At 40.4% G+C, this 17390-nt stretch overlaps 1 protein-coding gene across 1 annotated transcript in view; it reads right to left on the bottom strand.

Moving 5' to 3' along the window:
• The window catches only part of RNF144A (ring finger protein 144A), a 62166-nt gene that overhangs the window by 6701 nt on the left and 38075 nt on the right, over positions 1–17390 (bottom strand). The window contains exons 4-6 of the mRNA XM_082302669.1: positions 2777–2881; positions 2508–2568; positions 1288–1495 (exon numbers count right to left, since the gene is read on the bottom strand). Coding sequence (XP_082158795.1) covers positions 1288–1495; positions 2508–2568; positions 2777–2881 — 374 coding nt within the window. The remainder of the gene's footprint in view (positions 1–1287; positions 1496–2507; positions 2569–2776; positions 2882–17390) is intronic.

Here is a 17390-nt window from a genome sequence, read left to right as displayed (position 1 = left end):
CTTTCATTCTTTCAGTTAAACTTTGTCAATAGAGTGCTAACAAGTCACTATTCATGAGTTAGGGTCAGCACTGACTCTTCTTGCACAAGTGTGCAGAACCACAGATGTCCCCTCACATAATGGGCACAACACAGAGGAATTTTGAAACAGTGGAACAACTTTTATCTCCCTTGAGTAGCTTTCTACTGTGTGCAGGTTTTATGCTAACAACTAAAATGTACCTTAAATGACAATTCCTGCAGCTACTGCCAGTGTGAAATACAATAATGACTGATGGGGAATCAACAGTTTGCTGGAAAACAGGACTGATGATTGATTGATTGATTGATTGATTTGCCCAACAGCAGGATAAAAGGACACACACTAATTACTAACACTAGGGGCTACTGTACTAGAAAAAAATGCTTTGTATACATAAAATGCATATGAAACTCCAAATGCTGCTAAGAGGCACATTATGCTCCAGAACATGAAAAAACAAATTTTACTTTTACTCGGTGGAGTAAAAAAATGAAGCGTGAAATGAAAACTAAAAGCAACCAGAGCACTAAACAAAAATAGATTATTAAGTTTGTTACCTCGCCATGAAGTTTAGCAACCTTCAGTTCTAGTCAAGGACACACAAAAGCATGTGCAAAAGTCAGCGTATTTGATCAGGAACTCATCATGACAGCATCCTAGCTAGTCATCTGTTACAGCAAAGTGTCAAAGAAGATAAGTTATGAGTAACTAAGTCCAAGGATGGGCAGGGCTTTAATGATGCCTTGGAGTGCAATACAATCTTTGAAAAAGCCCAAACATGACGTGGAACACATGCACAATGGCCTTTCTTATTCAGTGGCTGCAGTTTGCCACCAGAGACCACTTGAAACAGAACCTAAGATCATAGGCCAAATGTGCAGCAGAGGAGATGATTGACAGGGTATCCTAAAAATCACTGTCTGGCATGATGTAATCAACTCTCACATTGTCCAGGAGAGCAGCAGTAACGAGATCATCTCTCAAGAGAAGCTGATGAGCTGCCTGGATGTCATATTTTTCCCACTAGGGCAAAAGGCCAAAGGCTTAAGCAGCTCCTTTGTGCTTTGCTGGGAATGGCGGCAAAGAGTAAGGCTGCCAAGAGCTATTCAGTTTTAGAATACAGCATTAAAAGAACAGGAATGACTAAGTGAAGGAAACAGCTTTAGAACAAAACATCAGGAAAATGCTTCTTTACTATTCATAATCCGATTTGTTCAACGATTGAGTGTTTAGCTTCTAAATACTTGATTTTTTGCAGTATCTTACCTTGTTTCTCCTGGAAGAAAAGAGATTGGCATGTTCTCTTGACAGCCTTGACCTGGATGCCAATTAGATTTGCAAGCAGAGCAGAACTCAATGTCACACACTTTGCACTGCACCAGTTGAGGGTCCTGTGGGCTTGATTCCTGGAGTTGGCAAACTGCCTGGCAAGTAGAGGATGGACACCAAGTCCGGCATGGATCCAAAAGCACTTCTGCAAAGGGACATAAAAGAACCAAATTCAAAGGCGGATACAAGATCAGCCTTCCATAACAATGCATTCCAGCTGAGGTTGACTGGCACGGCATTTGAAGACACAAATTTTCAAAAGGAGCTTTTTAATTTATGCAACCTACTTTGACATAAATTTGGCCTGCTTTGCAAACAGGCACCAAACCAAAGTGAGTTTCACAAGTCTCAATTAATTGCCCACTTTCATTCACTGAACTAAACTTGTTCTGAGAATGAGATGTGTTTTTTTACAGTTGTACTTGAAGTTAAATACAGCGTATACTATGCCATAAAACCCACCAGAAAGTGTTTTTACAATGCCTTGCCCAGAGGAACCTATTTCAAGTTGACTTCTACCCTAATGTAACCACATGATTAACAATAGCATAAGATACAGTTTCCTCCCTTTCTTGGAGGCTCCTTACACGTAAGTCATTTCATGTTTCAAAGCCTACTGAGGGCAATAAATTACTGCAGTGGTTTCTAGGCTGGGTCCTGCCCTCAGTAAAACCTTACTGTAAGTTCTCTATGGCCACACCATTCCACATCTCCATAGGCACACAGTCAGCTTATGTTCTTAACATACTCGTATCATTACACACAGAACCACCCATTAATTCTGTACCAAATGTCATCCCAGGAGATAATGTTGGCTCTGTGAAAGAGGTCAGTATTCTTCTCCAGCCCCTACAGTACTAGTAGTCAACTTAAACAGCAAAGCTCAAAATAGAAGTCACTCCCTCCTTAGTTATTTAGGAATATAATACATAGCAATTTTCTTTCCTTAGTTTATTCCCAGAGTGCTGCAGTTCTGGGAATCATGCAGGCAAGAACAGAAGCAATTACTTTTTAGGTTTTAGGGTTTTTCTTTCTGATGACCAAGCAATTAACACACAATGCTACTTCAAGAACATGTGCAGAGATTCAGACTTATAGGATCACTCTGAAACAAACCCATTCTCACAGCCTTCAGTGGGTAGTGTTACACGTGTTACCTCTTTCAAACTGTAGCTTCTTATACCTTTGCATGATTTCTGATGCAACCATGCACTCAATCTGTTCAAAGAAGGAAAAGAAGAAAAAAATTCTAGTTAGGAACAGTAATAATCTAAGTCCTTTTAAACAAACAGAGACAGAGTATTTGACCTTTGAAGAATGAATTAAGATATATATTGTCAACAATGGAAGCTGTAACATAAAAAGCAAGACCTATTTAAACATCCTGTAAGGAAAATAAAACACCCTGTTTGCAGGAAAAGCATACCTCATTTTCTTGCAGATGACCTCTCTTTGGGCAGGCAGCATCTGGGCAGCTGATTGCTGTTTCTAGACCTTCTTTGATCAGAAGTTCCACATACTGTTTTAGGCACTGTAAGAGAGCCAAACACTGAGTTAACTATTCTGTGAAGGATAAATCACTCAGTATTTTAACTGCTTTAGTCTAAAAATCTGAAGAACTCAACTTTGAAATCAAACAGGTACTACTGTGTCCCTTTTACAGCCATGAGCCGCACTCATAGCTTTTGCTACAAGTAGAAAACAGGAAGTTCATTTCCCTATCAAATCACAGAATCATTTAGGTTGAAAAAGACCTCTAGGATCACTTAAACCAAAATTAACAAAATAACTCTTCATCAATTTAAAATATGCAGCAAATTAAAAAATAACAGTGGGGAAAGCACAAATCAAACAGGAAGCAGAGGGGGCAAAAACAATAAAACACCTCCATGACACAATTAGATTAACCACACTCTGAAGATCATTGAGTAACTGGAAGCCACAACATAGCCTAGTAAGCAGTAATTCCCCATAGACAGACATCTGTCAAGCATACTAGAGCACAAAGGGAGTTGTGTATCTTGCCATCTATTCCTGGAAAATAACTATTTCAACTTCATGGTTAAAGAAGTAACTTTTCCATAGAAAGGAAAAATGTGAGAATTAGGACTCCCTGAAGAACTACAGTTTCCATGGGGACCAAATAATAAATATTGGTAATACTAATACTTTTCTCCCCTAGCAACCACAGCATTTTACCCAACTCATAACTGAAAATGTAGTCTCTAACACAGCAGTGCACCACACGGCTGTCAACAAAACAGGGAAGAAAAGTGGGTATTTTTGACCAAGGGCAAATTAAGATCAAACCTTGTTATTCTTGAAGAGCAACAACCCCCCTCCACTTCCATCCTTCCTACATCAAGCTGAGAGCTAATGCATAGGCATCTGTTGGGAAGGCAAGGGAGTGATGAAGAGACCCAGCTCTCTGCTGATACCATGCAACTTCTACCTGCCCAACACTACACAGAAAGAGCAAACGAGGGTCTGCTTCCCAGTGGATGGGGCACCCTGTGATGTTTTCATTCTGCTTGTGAGCTCAGCTGGCATTAGTGAACTGCAGACAATTACAGAACGAGGTCCCTAACTCTCTCCTAGCAGATGTGTGAATAAAGAGTGAGGCTAGACCAACAGCAGAGAGAAATGAAACCAGCTCTGCATACAGCTGTGTGGGAGGCAAGAAGGATTACACACTCTGCAGCAAAGTGGCAAAACAAGGATTTTAGTTACCATTTCCAGACATTTGAAAAAGGTATGCAGCTGCTGACTCACCACCAGCCTGGAAGGCAACGGGCTGCATTGACCTTGCCAAGGCTTGTATGCCTAACTTCAGGTCAGAGCACAAAACTGCTTCTCCCAAACTGCTTCTGCCTTCAGCCTGCGCAATCAAACAGCCCATCAACAAGCACCTTCCAGCCTAACCCTCAGGCATGTGGCTTATAGCTGTTAAAAGTTCAGACTTCAAAACTCTTCTCTTTCTCTTCTGCCTCTTGATTTGTCTATTCAGCTCCTTTCAGACACCTCTATTAACAAACTATTCTAAATTTTACCTCTTGCAGCTTGATTGCAGCAAAGATGTTACTTCCTGCCCACACAATCTCTGTTGCTCTGGTCCGGAGCATTTCTGGTGGCAACTTGCCACCACGTTGATAGCACAACAAATCATTTCTGTTAGAGCCCCCTTTCCCTGTGTCTACCATGCATTAGAGAAAGCAGGTCAATTTTTTGGAAAAGAAAAACAGAGATCAGATAACTGATATTTATAAAACTTTTAATTGTGCAATGAAATCCATGCATGACAGACTACATGTAATCTTTGTCTTCCTCAGCAGGGATTTAATGAGGCAACTGTTCACTTAGAAGATGTTTGACTTGCAGAAGGTTTCCAAGCCTTCATTTGGAGCTCTGCAGGGCGGGTGGTGGAACACTTCAAGAGAGTCAGTACCAGCAACCAACAGGCTGAGCTCTGCAAGACCCAGGCCCTAGGTTGCATACCTTGGCAAGCTGTGATTTCAGCTGCAGTGAGGTCATTAGTACTCCTATAATGACACTGCTGGCTCTTCCCTTTCCTCTCCATTTGCGGATGCAAAGTGTGGATTAAAATGAAAATGCATACATTTTTAATGCCAGCACTTAGCACTTATAGAAAGTACTTTTCAAGCTGAATGAGCTTTGCTATCATTAATCATTAATGTGGCTAATTCTCCTCCTCAACCTGTTTAGGACTATTGCCAAAGCCTATTTGATTTGCTTCCCTTTCCTCTCATTTTCCAAGAAACGACACAGTTCATCCCTGTCATAAGCAGTGTCCATGGCCTTTCCCTTCCCCTGACGGGGCATTGGCCTCTGCCTTCTCAAAATCAGCACAACCAAGTGCACTTCTCATGCTTCACCTTCTGACAAATGCCTCAAGGCTACAGAATACTGCTGGAAAATAGGCAGAGGATAAAACACGCTATCAACTCAAGGCTCCCCTGAGAATTCTTGGGTGGAGAAAGAGTAACCCAAAGCGGTTGTGAGGGAATTTGATGCACAGGGTACCTGTGGCTTCTCTTGAGAGAGGACACAAAATGCGCAACTTGTATCAGACAGGCTACAGTACCAGAAATGCAGCAGAATGCAAGCAAAACAACAAAGCAGGATTAAGTATTCAATCATATACTATGAAAAATTCATTGTAAAACAATTACAAAAATATGACAGATTTTTGCTAATTTTCTATGCAACTTGACCTAATGCTGGAAGAAGTTCATACTCCTTCCATTAAGGCAATAAAGTACTGTATAGCACAAACAAAAAATGTGGGAGTGCAAGTCACCCAAAACAAATTCAAAATGAACTGTATTATGTAACTTTTCTCAGAGAAAACAGGAACCAAAATTAGATACCTAAGGGCTGAGATTGGAGTAAGGTCACAAGAGTACACTGATCCGTGTAAAACGAATATGCTGAGGAATGTATTTATTATTCCTCTAATGGACGTGTGTCAGAAGAGACCAGTTAGCTCCCCTGAGCACTACTCCTGTATTGTTCCCCATGCATACATACTCCTTGTGCATCCCTACTCTGTCCTCTTTCCATCACTGTTGTCCTTTCTGATGTGTGGATAACTTTTTCTGTCACATGGTAATCCATGAATCCTACTGGCATTTGCTGTCCCCATGACAAAGTGCAGGAGCACATCCACTTTGAGGAGTTTTAGCCCAGATCCATTCCCCCACAAAGATCAACTGAGAGCCCAATTCAGCAGCAGTTTTACTATAAGCTGCCTATATAAATTGGGAACACTTTTTTTTTCTGTTGCCTCAGAGACAGATGACTAATAAAGGAATGATTTCCTTTCTGAAGCTGCCAAGCACAGTGTAGTATTTAAAGCTTGGCAAAATGTGTTGTACTTCTAACTTTTATACATCAAGGATTGTGCCACTCAGAAAGATACATGTAGTGACCACTGATGTGCCATGGCTTTAGAGCTGCATATCTTTTTGTCTAACATTATAAAGATCAACATACCTATATAAGAATCAAAATGCTTATTTTTTTCCTAATTTCAAAACCGTAACACATAATCTTGCTTTGCTGCATTTAGCTCTAACAAACCTGCACAGGCCACAGCAAAATTTATATATAAAGAATTAAAATTTTTTGCCTTTCCTTTTCTTTTAGAAGAATTTCAGGAACAATCACGCTTACTTCTGATGTTGGTGCTTTGATTTATTTCTCCGGACATCAAACCCCAAATAAACCCCACCATAATTCCAAAAAAGGAATCTCAACTTTCATTGTTTACATGGGAGGCAACACTAATCTACCATCTGCTTTGACAGAAAAAATGTGTTCATTTGGTGCCTGAGGTCATTTTAAAATATGAAATGCACATAATTAAAAACATTTCGATGGTTTGGGAAAGTTATAACCAATTTACTTTTAAGAACATGTTATTGCTGCTATTGCAGCAAACAAGGAATGGTTTTTCAAGATGTCACCTTTTATTTGAGAGTTAGGCAGACAAAAAGATTATCCTGCACTATTTTCTTAAGAGCTGATAGGTGGAATTTGTCAAAATGGAGACTTCTGACTACACTAATGCTGCAGATGCAAATGCCAAATCATATGGGAAATTTTTAAATCAGCCCAGGGATTTGGAAAGGCCAAAAACACATGACAAGAGTCAAGTGTATCTTCACCATATCACTTGATTTATTTCTTAAAACTTCAAATATATTTTAGTGTGGGCACTAGGCCACAGTCATCAGATCGAAATGAATTGTGCACTACATGCAGAATCATCACATGCTGGTATTGGAAAACAATTTTTAAAAAACCAAACACATGCACTGGTAAAACTGAAAGGGGAAAAAAATAAAAATAAGAAATCTAGCATTAATCAAATTCTAAAAAAGAAAGGGAATTGAGTTTTTACAATGCATTTAGTAAAAATAAATATTAAAAGTAGACAAAGGCAGTTGCTATTGTGCACAAACATTAACCTTGGAAATAACCCTACACTTCAGGCAGACAATCACTAAGAGTTTACACTGCATTTCAGAAACACAAGAAAGGGCTGACATGCTTTTTCAATGAGGGTGATTTTTTAAAGCTCAAGCTGAAAATGTTTTCAAATAGGATGATTATTAACATGTGGACTAAATTGCCGGTCTCAAATTCTGTATCATCTGCAAACCAGGGTTAGATGAACATCTAAAAATATACATGCATAAATACACATACATATAATTACATAAACTTGCATTCAACCACATGAAGACTCAGGAAACACCGGATGGTATTTTGTGATCCACTTTACAAGTGACATCAGGGTAGATGCACGCAAAGATCCCTTTGGGCCCTACATTCTAGGAAAAAATATGAAGAATATGAAAGGATATTGAGTGAGAAGAATTTATTTCGTAGTGTCTTGTAGCTACAAATGTACAGTTTGGTCTATGGGTTGCTTTATGCTAATAGGATACTAAGCTAAAGCTCAAAATTCATGTGATGGGGCTACAGAGATGACAAAAACTACTACTGCATCAGCTACTTTTTAAAGTATTTTGTAGCATTTTTATGCTATGCATACAAGGAATTTTTCTTTACATTGCTTTGAAATGACTACAAAGAAGGTGATATCTTTTCCTTCCATAAGACAGTGCAATACCACGGTTATTATACTGCTCTGTGCTAATTCCCCTAAGCCAATTCTGCAGTCAGTCTGGTGAATAGGTATTTATACTGGTAGACACATTGCCTGTCAATCTTTTGGGTAATGTGATGTAATGTGCTATTTTAACTTCAAGTTATAACACTACAGTGATGCAGTGTGCAATACTCACTGGGGCAAGGGGAGACAGTGTGTGTGAGAGTGAGTGAATTTCTTCCACAACAAAAAAACCTGAGTGTCTATGTCTCAGGCGAAGGCTAATACTCTTGGAATAATAGCTCCCATCCCTTTTGTCCAAATAGCAAATTCACTCTGGTAGAGAGCTTTTACCTGAATGTCATTTTGCAGAAATATTTTCCATCTAGAAAAACCTGAACAATTCTAAGAAGATAAACTCCCCTAAAATAAGCAGCCTACGTCTCAGGTGCTCTCTGAAGAGGGAAGAATGATATAAGGCTAGAGTCTTTGCTACTCCTGAAAAAGAGATTCTTGTAGCCATATATAACTATCATATGCTACCTTTTTAAATATTTTGGTGATGCTTCTAAAAGCAACAGGAATGCTCATCTGGTAACAGGACAAATCACAGAATCATAGCACGGCCTTGGTTGGGACAGACCTTAAACATCTAGTTCCAACCCTTTTGCCATAGGCAGGGACACTTTCTACTAGCCCAGAGCTCAGAGCTCTATCCAAACTGGCCCTGAACACTTCCAGGGATGGGGCATTCACAACTTCTCTGGGTAACCTGTCCAGCACCTTGCCACCATCATCGTAAAGAATTCCATACTAGTATCTAATCCTACTCTTTTCCAGTGTGAAGCCATTCCCACTTGTCCAGTCACTACATGCCTTTATAAAAAGTCCCTCCAATTTTCTTGTATGGCCTCCTAGTTGGACTCCCTTTAGCAAACCCCATTATAAGGCTACCTGTCCCTGCCCTCCCTTTAATCCTGACCCACAAGCTCTTGGTCAGCTCCTTATCCATCCTGAAGTACAGCTCCACACCCTCCAGCTGGTTACTGACATACAGGGTGACACCTCCATTTCTTCTGCCTGTCCTTCCTAAAGAGCCTGTATCCTTCCATTCCAACATTCCAGTCACAGGAGCCATATTATTTTAAACTTAGTTTTTCACAGAAAAAGAAAACTACTTCCTGAGGAATTTCCATGGTATACTTACAGCACACAAGAAAACAAGTGCAAGAAAAGAAAAAGAATGGGAGGTTCCTCAGAAAGCTTTTAAGCTTCTTTCGAATTTACTACGTGGCCTTTTTGTGTTTAGTTATAAACCTGCCTCAAATCTATAGCTGCTTAATAACAGGCTCAACCTGGAACAACTCTTGCATTGCTGCTCCAGTGTGCCCAATTCTCTACAGCAGATCTACAACCTAGCTTTTTAATATCACCCTAATCCTACTTAGTTGACGAGTGACTTACTGGAAAATACCTATGCACACTTAATCACAGAGATCTGTTTGAGGCATATGCGTGACTGTGGGAGTGATTTTTTTTCTTTACTAGATAAACTGTCAGCTATACTGACCAAATCCACAAGCACAAGCTATACTTAACATCACAAACCACCTCGATTGGAGACAGATGTACGTTAGAAGTGTTTACTTTGAACTTAAATAATTTCCACTTCTACAGACAATTTTTCACAAAAAATTACCAACTTGCAAAGAGATCTTCACTATTACAACTCAAATTTTTATAAACCCTAATTTATCATCTTAAGAATAAATCACAGGAAGAAAAAATCCACTTATCTTGACATGCAGTACTTCAAATCTGAAAGCAATAACAGAGAACTCTTACATGTTTAGCCTTTATATCCTTGGTTTTGTTACAGAGACAGAAATTCTGCAACGCAAGCATTATCAACCCTTGACTCCAAGACAAGCATGTGCAAGGCACTCCAGAGCTCTGCTGCACGGAAATATCCAGAGCCTCATGCTGTGAACAAGAACGTACACACCGAGAGACTCTGGTCAGGACCAGAGATAGATAACATCACAGCTGATACATGTTTTCCCCAAAGTGGCAAGCAACTTGGAAGACCTCTGAGAGGTTTCCTGCCTCTACCTTCCCAATACTTGGCCTCTTTTTAAAGACCTTTTTTTGTTTGAAATTGCCAAGGGTAAATGCCTCTTTCTCCCCTCATGCTGCCAATGATTAAAGACTCCGTCAGCTGTTCTGTAGCCCTTTCATAGACTATATTGACAATCTAAATGCCATCACATCATCTTGCCTGTGATGATGGCCGGGAAAGATAAACACAACCCATGTGCTTCCATGTTTGAGGACAAACCATCCGAGCATTCTTTCCTGAGCTGTAGAAATTATTCTTGTCCAAGAGTCCCTGCTCTCCCAGCCCCTGGAAGAATCTTCGTATGGGGACTGACTGCATCTTGGCAGGAACACACTCACCCATTGCAAATGCTGCTGTGGTTAGTGCAATGAGGGTTGTTGATTCATCCTGTGGACAGCACAGCAGACATTGCTGCTTTGGTTCTACCTCTGTCTAAACTCCTTCTGACAGTAAACCCAAATATCACAGCAGTCTCCAGTACACACTACTTAATCAATGCAAACAACAACCCGCAGACAAGATGTTCATATTAGGGATGAGGTGCATCACCTCCTAACGCTCCACCATAAGACTGCCAGTTTGAGTACAGGGAACAGCACCATCAAGCCCATCAGTCAACAAATGATGGAAGTAAGGCAAGAAGAAATGCATGTACTATCAAGAATGCAGAAAGAGGCGGCCCGATGTTTACTTCAGCTTGAGAAGTATCAGGACATGGCAAATAACCTTGGAGACACAGCAATCAGTGGCTGCAGAAACCACAAGCAGGACCAAGCAACCAGAACTAAATGCACTTGACAAACAAGTGCCTTATTGCAGCTGAGTATCGAGAAAGAAAAGGCAACACAGACTTAGAGCTGCCTAGCCTTCGAAAGGTGGGCTAGTTTTTTTTATATACACACTTATTCATGGCTGTGTACTGTAAGACTTATAGAAGTTGAACAATTTTTCTTCAGAGAAATCAATCATATCAGTAGACAGCAGAAACTGGCCAAATGAGACAAGGATAATACCTTGTGGTGTGGGCATATCTTCATCTTTGAGTAGGTATTACAAGTGGATGTACATGTAAGCTGTTTTCATTATGGATTTTTATCCCTCCATTACCTTGCATAAAATTTTGTTCTCACCTATTCAGGGCTGCAATTGGTAAAAACCCACAGAATAAACTTTACGAAAATAAATTTATTTTCAAATGTCAACATATGTGGGATGAAACAAATATTCAGAAGGCAAAAACACCACACAAAAAAAACAGTCTTTCTTTATATGTTTGAGAAAAGTTTATTCTATTTCCGAACAGAAATAGCAATTCTGAGTGGGAAGAAAATACACCTGCAGCAAACAAAGGGCCTTCCCTTTTCACATGCAAAACCCTATGCAAACAACAATGAACTGGTTTTCCCAACACCCTGATGAAGACAGATAACAGTAACTTAATTTAGTGACAGCACACAGGAGAGGAAAGCTGAAGGCTCTGGATCAAGTTTAGTTTTTACCCAGGGTTCTGTGGTTCCTGCCTATTAAAGCAGGGAGTTCTATCATCCCAGCACCTGCACGACAAGTGAGAACCCAGCCAGCCATGTGAACTGCTATGCAAACACACAGTGACCTCGAACCATGAAGCCTCTACTGACACATCACGTGTCAAGGTCAGTATCAGTTCTGTGCTACGGCTGGGGTATGTGAGCTCAAGCAGCGAGCTCTAAGCTTTGCTGGTGGGAAACAGGGAAACACTACAGCTGCTAAGAAGGACCTTGAACTCTATAAAACCTCACAAGCCATTAGGGTTTCCCCCGACCTCCGGTCTCCAAGCAAGTAGGGCATCTCCTTTGATAGAGGTGAGGAACAGCCTGGCATCAGCACGGTCCTGCCCTGCTCAGGTAGGCTTCTCTTGGCAAGCAGAAACAAACTGCACAGTATCAGGAAGGCAGCCAAGCCCACCTGTTTCCATCCACACTGCTCTTGGTGTCTGCCTTGCCTTGGGGGAAGGAGAGGCTGATGAGGCACTCTGCCTCATATGGAGTGAGGGATAACACTAAGGAAATCACATGTTTTCCTGTCCTTCAACTCAGAGAAGCTCCATGTGCTTCCAGTCAAGCATGACAATAAAAAAAAAAAAAAGGGATGCCCGATATCAGTTATAGGCAGGATAATATTTGCTTTACTGATCTTCAGCCTATAAGGAAGCACAAATAGGGGAATGATTAGAGTATAAACAGTCATGATTAGGCAAATTCAGTAATCCTGTTTAAAAAGGGCTAGTGATAGCAGGAGTCTGTCACTATCCTGCTTGTCAAGCTACTTGAGATAGAATACAACAAACTTAGAGGGACACCTAAAGGTCCAGGTAAGATTAACCAGCTGGCTCAAGGGCTTAAGGTTAGAGCTTAGGGGCAAGAAGAGTATGAGTATCTACTAAGCACTGTTAGTTTCAAACACCAAAGTTGATCCACATGTGTGTATCTGGCCAAAAAGAAAGCACAAACAAGCAGCAGAAGGCAGGTCTTAACATTAGTTTTGCTATTTTCTAACTGTAGGTGGCCCTCTCTTTCACATATCTGACTACAGTTTCTCCTATCAGTAAGGAGGAAGACTACAGAGGAGTAATCAAAATTTTTCATCGAAGACAAGTTTTCTGTCATGCTTCATATTTCTTCTAGACATTTGCTTGCTTGGACTACCCACTTGACAGATTTTAAATTTGAGAAAAGTAAGCAATAAATCCGCTGGTACCAGAATGATCAGTACTGCATAACATCTGAAGGGAACTGAACAACCTAATATGAGGTCAAAAGGAGCTTAGCCTGTCTTGAGCAATAGTGGCATCACTGTACTTGCAACACATTGACACATCTGTGTGTTATATATATATAAATTATACAGTATTTATGTACACAGATGTACATGTAAATCCTGAACCAGAACAAATTCAAGCAACTAACTGCTTGACTTCCATGCAAGAATATCAACTGGAAAAAAGCTGTTGTAACTTCAGCACACATACAATTGGTAACACATCAAAGGAACATTGTCTTTTAATTGAGAATTAAAAGAATTTCATCATAGATTACAAAATAATCAGAATTTCAGACAGGAATTGGATAAAATTGCTCCCTGCTTATCTCCCATGATCCCCTTAAAAAAACCAAGGCTAAGTAGTAAGTGAAAAAATTTAGTGCAGCAAATAATGCCAAAAAAAAAAAATTAAAAAATGGTGTTCTCTGCTTTACTTTCCTTTTCCTTCTCTAAATGTAAAGCTTTCTGAAGAAAAAAAATGCAAAATCAATTACTTCTTCTGAGGCAAGCAACTCCTAAGTGACTATCTAAAAATTTAAGATTACTAGCTATGTACTGTGTGCTATTTAAGTGGGGAAAAATAATTTAATGAAATTATATTTAGGTATTTTGGTCCAAAAATTACACAAGCACACTTAGGATTGGTCCTATTGTTAACATGATTGTAAAAAGAGAGATACTGGTTTGTCCCTTGATACTACTCAGGAAAACAAACAAAAAGCTAACAGCAGATATCTTGTTTTCCTCTCTGCTCTTTAGACTTTTGTTCCTCTGGTACCTCAAGCAATCCAAGGACAGATTTGCTTGAGGTACCAGAGAAAATACATTCTTATAACATTCCTAATGGATGAGATATACAAAACTTGAGCCCACAGCATTTCCTGGGCATTAATGATCATAATGATAAAAACAATAATGGAGTATTGTACTAACTGGCAAAATAATACTATGGGAAATTGTAGTGCCTACGCCTTATCAGCAGAGGAGTGGCAGTCTGCTCTATTTAATCCATGCACAGCTCTGCCAGAAAGCAAATGGAAACAGTGTCCCCATTCTATCTTTCTGAATAGCAATGCTGAACCACTGTACAAGTGTCAGGAAGAGACAATCCTTCATGGAATCTTTACTACAGCACTTCTATGATTATAAAGGGTGAAGACTTGCAGACAAAAATATAGGATTGAGAGACCAGTATATTGATCCAAATACTGCCAACATACCAGTAGTACTGCACTTGAAAGGTCTCTTTGTAATACATACTCATGTTGTTTCAGCTTGCTGTGATTTAGACAGAAGGGCTAGAGCTAGTGGTAAAAGCTGTAGCAAAAGTAGTATTCACATTTGTATGGACATCCCTTTTTCGCTTATATTTCTGGAAAGGCGATCAGTTATGTCTGTTCATTTACAAAACGGAAGCCAGAACAGAATTACACAGTGGTCAAACAATAACAAAGCAGAGAAGAACTGGGTCTACTGTACATAACTCCATGCAAAATCTTGAGTCAAAAGGCTACTCCTTTTTCTTGTTGATTTCAAACAACTTTAATTTGGCCATTTACAAAGCACAGTTCATATGCTGTGTCCCTGGTGTTTCTGGAAATTGTCGCTGGAGGAACACCAGTGGAGGATTCTGCATACAGCTGTCACACTCTTCCTTAACAACTGTCAATAGGCCAAACAACCTTGCCAGACTCATGGGAGTATTTTCCTCAGCAATTTATCAACCTTCAGGCTGGCCAAAAGATAGAGATGATGGCCTTGGGTTTCAGATGGAGGTCTGGGCTGTAACAGGTTTACAGCTATTGCCTCTTGCATTTAATGGGATTGATTCTTAATACTTCCCTCACCATCATCAAAGAAAGTAAGGGTAGTATTTCCTGTTAATTCACAGTAAAGCTTGAAGATAGATAATTTTTTCAGGGCACTCTTATGTCACCGTAGTAAAGCTTCTAAGTGGCAAACGAGAGGCAGACGAACTACTACTAATTTCTTTAAACAGGATAAAGTTGAAAGAACTGTTCAAGACAATCAAATACAAGTAGTAAAAGTGGCTGATGATTCCACCTGAACAGAGTTCAAAACACAAATTCCATGTCACCAGCCAGATTACTATGTCAGCTGCTAAGAACAGGTTATCGGTAAAGGTTACAGATCTAGTGTCTGTAACTGGTTGTATCTTTCAAAACAGCAGGAAGAGTCAGCAACCACATCCTACCAAGAAGCAGAAGATCAGGGACAGCAGTAAACATCAGAAGGAACAAAGCGAACATGATAAAAAGTGTATTTGGTAACACAGTCTTTCTGCTGCCATGGAAATGTTACTGAAAACTGACATTTAAATATTCTCTGCATTCAAGCAACAGGGAGAAACAACACTCAGCTGTAAGTACTAGAACACTAGAGAACAGTTTTCATGAAGCCTATTATTTTATATGCTTTTGCATGCTTGAGCAAACACTTTTCTCATAGTTGATCTACCTTATTCCACTGGCTGCCTCCTATCTTCAATAACCAGCAGGAAAAATAAAATCTGCTATTAAAAAATGGTAGTATTTCCATGAAGAAAAATAAAATAAACTAACTAAAATCCTTGATCTTAAATACTAAAAACACATACCCAGAAAACTTTGCTGGAAATGACTTTCAAATTAAAAAAAAAGTCACCCAAACCCATGTCTGAGTCTATAATACCATATCATAAACCCTTGGGAAATTAAAGTCTGAGCATCATGTATTCCAGAAGTTATAGTCTTACTGATAATACTCCATTTTTTCCTCTGCTGAACCATCATTACAAGGTTTTTGGTGTAAGTGCACCCATTGCAAAATTAAATGAACTAAAATTTTAATTTAAATTCAGTATTAGGGATGAAAACTTACTAGTAGTTTCCTCTGTTCCTAAATTAACAATATCCATTAACTGTGATGATGATGTTCTTTGTCAAATACTACACTTATGCTCCACAGTGTTTTGTACTTAACTGACAAGATTCTTGTTATTCCAGGTAAGCATTTGTACAATACGGTAATGTGAACCTGTTATGTGACTAATTATGATATAGTGAAATTAGAATCTGTAATACATTAAATACTTTTCTAGTTACAAGCATGTGCATGGCTATGCTGGGTACTTTTAAAAGGCATTTAAAGAACAATGCAATCATCAGGCACTGTCAACATGGGATTATAAAAAGAAAGTCTGTTTAACTAGTTTCATAACCTTCTATGACAAGGTCACCCACCCTGAACTAAGAATTAGGCAGTGGATGTACTTCCTCTATAGTTTTGTACAACTTTTGTTACTGACGCTCTCAGCATTCTTCTGCATGAGCTGTCCAGCTGTGAGATGAACTCTGAGTGAAAAACTGGGCTCCAAGGGTTGTAGCGAATGGGACTACATTTATCTGGCAATCAGTCACCAGCACTGTTCCTCAGAGCTCAGTTCTAATGTCAGTTGTGTTCAATACGTTTATCAACTGTTTGGATGCAAGAGATGAATGCACCATTAGCAAGTCTGATGATGATATGAAACTGGGAACTGCTGCTGATTCTTTTGAGGGACAAGATGCCTTGCAGAGGGATCTAGATGAACTGGAGCAGGGAAATGATTAAATCTAACAAGTTGAATTGCCAGATTGTGTACCTGGCATTGAGTAACACCAGGCACAAGTATGAATTAGGAGAGGAGTGCCGGAGAGCAGCCCTGCAGACAGGGATCTGGGGGTGTTGGGGTGACCCAGCCCACTGCGGGGCTGGGGCAGCGAGATGCCAGTCAATCCCAGCCCCTCCCCTGGATGGAGTTTCCCGAAGAGGCAGACTCAGAGGGTGGGTCGAGGGGCGGCTCAGACGCCTGAGCCGCACCCCCTGGGCGGTGCCCGGGTCCAAGCCGCCTCCCCCGGTTCGGGAAAATTCCCGGTTACTCGGTTGTTCTCTGGTTCTCTGTTATAGCTCCCGCCTCTCGGTTCCACCCCCACTCCCGGCAGTGGCTCTTGTTAAATTGTATCCTCCCCCTGGCTTGTACCTCATTGGTTGTTTTCCCCTTTCACCGGTGTTTTCAAATTCCCTATAAAACTGAGGACAAGGCTCCGAGGAGCCATCCCATCACAATCCCATCATTCCCATCACATCGGATTCCAGCCTTCCGAGCTCGTTCGGGTTGCGAAACTTCTCACAATAAACCTGTTAGGAGCCAGACCAGAACAGCCTCTCTCTTCCTTTGTCTCCGAGCTAAGGTGAGCTGATACCATCAGTTCCTGCTGTGTTTCCTCTGCCGAGAGGCCAGCAAGCTAGCTCAGCCAGCAGCACCTTTCCTGATTCCGAAGTCGCTTCAGCGACGCGTGGAGGTAACGCATCTGGACTGACTCTGATCTGGGGCACGCCAGAGTTGGTGCCTCGAGCACCAAACGCTGGGTTATGGGGGTGCTGGGTGACAGCAGGCTCCACGTGAGTCAGCAGTGCCCCGGCAGTCAGGAGGGCAAAGCCCAT

Source organism: Coloeus monedula, assembly GCF_965178545.1.
Source record: "Coloeus monedula genome assembly, chromosome: 2".
Lineage (NCBI taxonomy): Eukaryota > Metazoa > Chordata > Aves > Passeriformes > Corvidae > Coloeus > Coloeus monedula.
The sequence above is the reverse complement of the archived record's forward strand: the minus strand, read 5'-3'. Positions and strand labels throughout refer to the sequence as shown.